Source organism: Myotis davidii, unplaced genomic scaffold (assembly GCF_000327345.1).
Source record: "Myotis davidii unplaced genomic scaffold, ASM32734v1 scaffold1509, whole genome shotgun sequence".
In the NCBI taxonomy this organism is placed as follows: domain Eukaryota; kingdom Metazoa; phylum Chordata; class Mammalia; order Chiroptera; family Vespertilionidae; genus Myotis; species Myotis davidii.
The window spans coordinates 641,235-646,440 of NW_006299480.1; the positions used below are offsets into that span (position 1 = coordinate 641,235).

Sequence of the window (5,206 nt, forward strand, 5' to 3'; positions counted from 1 at the left end):
CCCCTATGCCGACCTCCTGCCCTGCAGGACGACCGGACCAAGCTGGCCGCCTTCCTGGAAAGCACCTTCCTCAAGTACCGCGGAGCCCAGTGACGCACGGGGATTCAGGGCGCCAGGCCTGGGACCAGGGGCTGAGCACCCGCGGCCTGGACGAGGGCCCTCCCTCCTGAGAGACCCTGGCCGTGGGGAGGAGGGCTGAGCCCACCGGCGGGGGAGGGGGGCCGTGATGAGGCCACGCCCATTCCTGGAACCAGGATCCCCTCACCCCACCTGCCTCCCCAGCTCACCATTCCTTCCCATGACCCCACCCTCCAAGCCGTGGGTCAGTGGCAAGGGTGCCCTTGAGGGGGGCACCACAGACCCACAGGGAGCGCCCTCCTCCAGTCAATGGTCCGGCACCTGCAGCATCGGGCAGGGTGCAGGGCCCCCACCTGGCGGGAGGAGCAGCCAGAGACGCCCAGCCCCCAGCACCACGTGGTTCTTGCGCCCCATCCTGTGCGGCCGCTCTGGAACCCTCTGAGCTTGCACGGCTCTGAGGCTGGCCCTGCAGCCCCTCCAAAGGGCTCTTTTCTCTCCCACCTTCCCTGGCCTAGAGGGGTCAGGTCAGACTCCTCCCCTGCTCCTCATGGTGCCTCCTTCAAACTCACCCCCCAGGGGTCTCCCCCACCCCCGTCCTGCCCACTGCCAACCACCCCCATTGCCCTGGACTGGCTTCTCTCGGCCCCTCCTCTGTTCTCAGCTGTAAACACTGACCATTCACACTGCATGCGTACACCCACACATAGTGCATTCAGGGTTCCTTTTAGGCGTTTCAGAGGCCAACCCAGGGAAGCTCCCACCCACCAGGTGCCCGTTGCTGCTACAAGAATCACCCAGACATTGTGGCTACACCCCACCCAGGCGGTTCTGTTTCTGTATGTCAGATGTCTGGCCCGGGCCTCGCCCGCCACAGCCGAGGCGCCCTCAGAGCACGTCTTCCGGGAAGTTCCCGGGGAGGATCCGGGTTCTCTTCCCTCAGGTTGGGGTTTGGCTGGCGGGGTGAGGCATGGCACGCGCTGGGCGCTGGGCAGGCGTTCATTTCCTCGCAGCGGCAGGGCCAAGGCCCTGTGCTCAGCTGGCTGTGAACTGCAGGCCGAGCTCAGCGTCCAGAGGCGGCCACATTCCTTGGCTCGTGGCCCCAGCCTCCACCTTCAAAGCCAGAAACAGCGGCCAAGTCTTTCTCGTGAACCACCTGTCTGGTTTTCTGCAGCCAGAAAAGCTCCATGTAATTAGGCTCAGTCCCCCCGGACAGTCTCCCCATCTCCAGGTCCTTCTGCCGTGGGCAGGAGCATCCACAGGGGCCGGGGATTAGGGCACGGGCATCTTTGCGGGGAGGGGGGAGTCATTATTCCACCTGCCGCGTCGCCCAAACCAAAGCCCAAGACAAAACCAACCAAGGCACATCCAAGACATTAAGTGTGCAGATACGGTGGCTCTCGAGTCATAAACAGTTCACTCGGCAAAACTATTTGAATTCTCACACCCTTCACCCTGAAATTGCAAATCTAAAGTAACTTACATGCCTAATTGGAAACCCTGATGCTAAGCTGTCTGATCCACATCATCTTAAACACTTTGACGTCAAAGGAGTAACAGACTGTACCAGCGATTAAACGGGACGCGGACTCCCCTCACTGCCACTGCGCCCTTTAATCGAGCCTACGTTGAGGTTTTCGTTTTAACGTTTACCAACGTTATACGCATATTATTTTAAAAAGTAAAGTGGTTTTTTAGGCGAATAATAAACAATAAACGTCGTCTCTGACCCTGATCCTTTCCAGCTTCACTCTTAGCTGTATCTCCTGTCATTTAAAACCCAGGTCCCACAGAACCACAGGCCTTTGACTGCGTTTGTGTGTGTGTTCACGTTAGGTGTCCCCTGACCCACTACCATCCCAGAGTGCAGAGTATTCTTACAGCTTCCTCACCACAGGCCCCAGCAGAGAACAAGGTGTCCCGGGGTTATATTTGCTTTTCTTGCACAACTTTTGGGTTCCCCTGGAGTTAATAATTGCCTCTCCAGTTTGTTTACTTGGTTTCTGTGCATGTCTCAATTCACCCTGACATCCTCCTGCAGGAGGGGGGACTTCCCTCAGTTTGGGAGAGCCCTGACCTAAGTGCCTACTCGGTCTCACCTCCCCCTGGAGTCCCGCCCTGCCCACTCCGCCCCAGGCTGCTTGCCCTTGGGCGCAGCTGCCAGCAGGGCCTGCTCCTGCCCTGGCTCCTGGTGCTCCCCCGGCCCCTGGACCCCAGCCTTCCTCCGCCCGTTTGCCCTGTTTGGGGAAGAACGTCCTCCCGGTTTCCCGAGAGGATGCACGGGAAGTGGGGGGCCTTGGCCTGTTCCTATTGGACTCACATCTGCGCGTCAGGGTGGCCAGGTACAAAGGCTGGCGAGGTTGAGCCATTTCTTCCCAAGACGTGGAAGACATATTTTCTTCTGGCCCCAGAACTTGGTGCCTTCCTGACTTCTGACCCTTTGCTTATTCGCTCTCTCTCTCTCTCTCTCTCTCTCTCTCTCTCTCCACTCTCTCTCTCTCTCTCCTCCCCCTCTCTCTCCATATCCCTTTTGTCCCATGCTCTGGGAGTTCCCAGCCACATGCCTTGATGCTTGGTGCCTCTGACTTCTGACCCTTTGCTTATTCGCTCTCTCTCTCTCTCTCTCTCTCTCTCTCTCTCTCCACTCTCTCTCTCTCTCTCCTCCCCCTCTCTCTCCATATCCCTTTTGTCCCATGCTCTGGGAGTTCCCAGCCACATGCCTTGATGTCAAGAGATTCCCAACCTTTCGATGCTAGAACATTTTTTACACGTTTATTATTTATTTCTCCCCTCCCTAGTGTCTGGAACTCTTGTCATGTAGATGTTGGGCTTGACTTTTGAGAGGCACGAGAGGTGGTGGTCAGGGGTCCAGGACTCGTTCCTCTGCGTCCTGCCCTGGGACGCTGGTCTGTGCTTCCGCTGCCTCCTCTGCAAACGTGGGGTCACAGTGCCCGCTCCAGGACTGCTGCACGGGTCCCACGGGGTGAGCGTGTCATGAGAACAGCGCTCAGCCACGAGCCTCTGACTGCTGCATTACATGCCCATTTCACAGGGGAGCTGCCATCGGCGTGCGGGTGCTTGTGGCTCCCCGAGGCCCCCCCCCGCATTATGGAGGCCTGAGGTGTCTGGCCTGGTCTAAACTCTGGACAGTGCTGACCAGCATGGTAATGACCACATTTTCTGTTTTCGAGCTACCTAGTTTGTTGTTATGCATTCTGGAAGATTTCAGCTTTACCTATTTTTATTGATTTCAGAGAGGAAAGGAAAGGAGTGAGAGAGAGAGAGAGACATCAATGATGGGAGAGAATCATGGATCGGCTGCCTCCTGCACGCTCCACACTGGGGATGGAGCCCACAACCGGGACATGTGCCCTGACCCAGAATGGAACCGTGCCTGCCTGGTGCATGGGTCGATGCTCCCCCACGGCCGCGCGGCCGGGCTCAGCTGTATCTTTCAACCCTTCTATTGAACTGTTGGCTTTCCTCTCGCGTTTCATTTGTAAGCTCTCTTTCTCATTTGCTGAATGTCCTTCCTTATCGCCTCTTGTTGTTTTTGGATGCAGCACCTCTCCAGTATCTCTGCGGATGTAGTTTTAGCTTTTCTTCTCCTTGCTTTATTGTCTCTGCTCCTTCTGAGTCCCTTTTCCTTCGTCTTTTTCCTCTTCCTCGGGTGTTGGTGACCCTGGGCTGCCCGGTTGCATTTAGGAGGGAGACATTCTGAGCTGAGACCATGCATCTAGCCAGGTCACTCCCCTGGGCACCCCCTGCCCCCCAGCTGTCAATCTTTTCTCCCGAGCTGGGAGCTGATGCAGAGGGGCTCTCCTCTCTGAGGACCCGCGTGGCACCTGGTGAAAGGGCAGGGGTCTCACTCACTCACTTCCACAGCAGGGCCTGCCCCTGGCCAGCCCAGAGCTCCTCTGCTAGAGCTCAGAGCTCGTCCTCCTGCTGAGAGGGACAGAGGTCGGGGGCCTCCTCCTTTACCCACTGTGCTGTCAAGGATGGCTTGGGCACAACTGTAGTCCCCCCAACCCACCCCCTGCCCACTGTCCCCCAGCTCCACAAGATCCCGCCTTCTGTCTTCATGGGTTCCTGCCTTTGTCGAATCTGACCCCCATCCTTTCAGGGGGGAGGACGATGCCGGCCGTATTCCACCACGTTTCACTAGCCGCTGCCTCTGTTTCATGCTGATCTCTCCCAGGGCTGAGAAGGGGAAGAAGCTGTTGTGTCAGGGAGGCTGAAGTTGCTGGGCTCACAGCCGTGGTTTCTTTAGTTAGTCTTGGTACTGGCCTGGGCAGCTCCAGCCAGGAAGGGGCGCCTTGGGCCTTTAACAATCAGCGGAGGGATAAGGAATCTGGGTGCATGCCCTTGGGGGGAGGGAGAGGCTGGGCTGCACATCACTGAGCTTACAACGCCATCGCCATCGCTGTAAGATGCATTCTGAGTGGGAGCTCACGATTGGATTCCCTGTCAGGGCATGTGCCCAGCTGCAGGCTCCATCCCCAGTGGGGGGCGCGCAGGAGGCAGCCCATCAGTGATTCTCTCATCACTGATGTTTCTGTCTCTCTTCCTCTCTGACATCAACAAAACATATATACATATTTTTTAAATATATTTTATTGATTTTTTACAGAGAGGAAGGGAGAGGGATAGAGAGTTAGAAACATCGCTGAGAGAGAAACATCGTTCAGCTACCTTCTGCACACCCGCCACCGGGGATGTGCCCGCAACCAAGGTACATGCCCTTGACCGGAATCGAACCTGGGACCCTTGAGTCCACAGGCCGACGCTCTATCCACTGAGCCAAACTGATTAGGACAACAAAACATATATATTGTTTAAAACGATGCACCACTGGCTTATGAGATCCTGGAAAGAGCAAACGTCGCCCATTCAGTGCGGACACACCACCCGCTGGTAGGCGTATGCGGACTTCAGGTGTTGGGATGCGACGGTGCATCTCGAAATTTGCCTGCGAAAGAGCGCGATTTTGTTACCACTCTCGTCGGTTTGGGCGACTGGGACTCCTGCAGCTCTGCAGGGCGCCCGGCCGTCCGGCCCGGTCTCGGGTACCAGCGGCGGACGGCACCCCGTGTTTCTGTAACGGAGGCCGGACCCGGAGCAGCGGGGCTGA

General features: G+C 57.3%; 1 protein-coding gene across 1 annotated transcript in view; it reads left to right on the forward strand.

Annotated features, from left to right (window-relative positions):
* The window catches only part of NRBP2 (nuclear receptor binding protein 2), a 3,621-nt gene extending 3,431 nt beyond the window's left edge, over positions 1 to 190 (forward strand). Inside the window, exon 6 of the mRNA XM_006775177.2 lies at positions 7 to 190. Coding sequence (XP_006775240.1) covers positions 7 to 93 — 87 coding nt within the window. The 3' untranslated portion in view covers positions 94 to 190. The remainder of the gene's footprint in view (positions 1 to 6) is intronic.
* Positions 191 to 5,206: the final 5,016 nt, after the last annotated feature.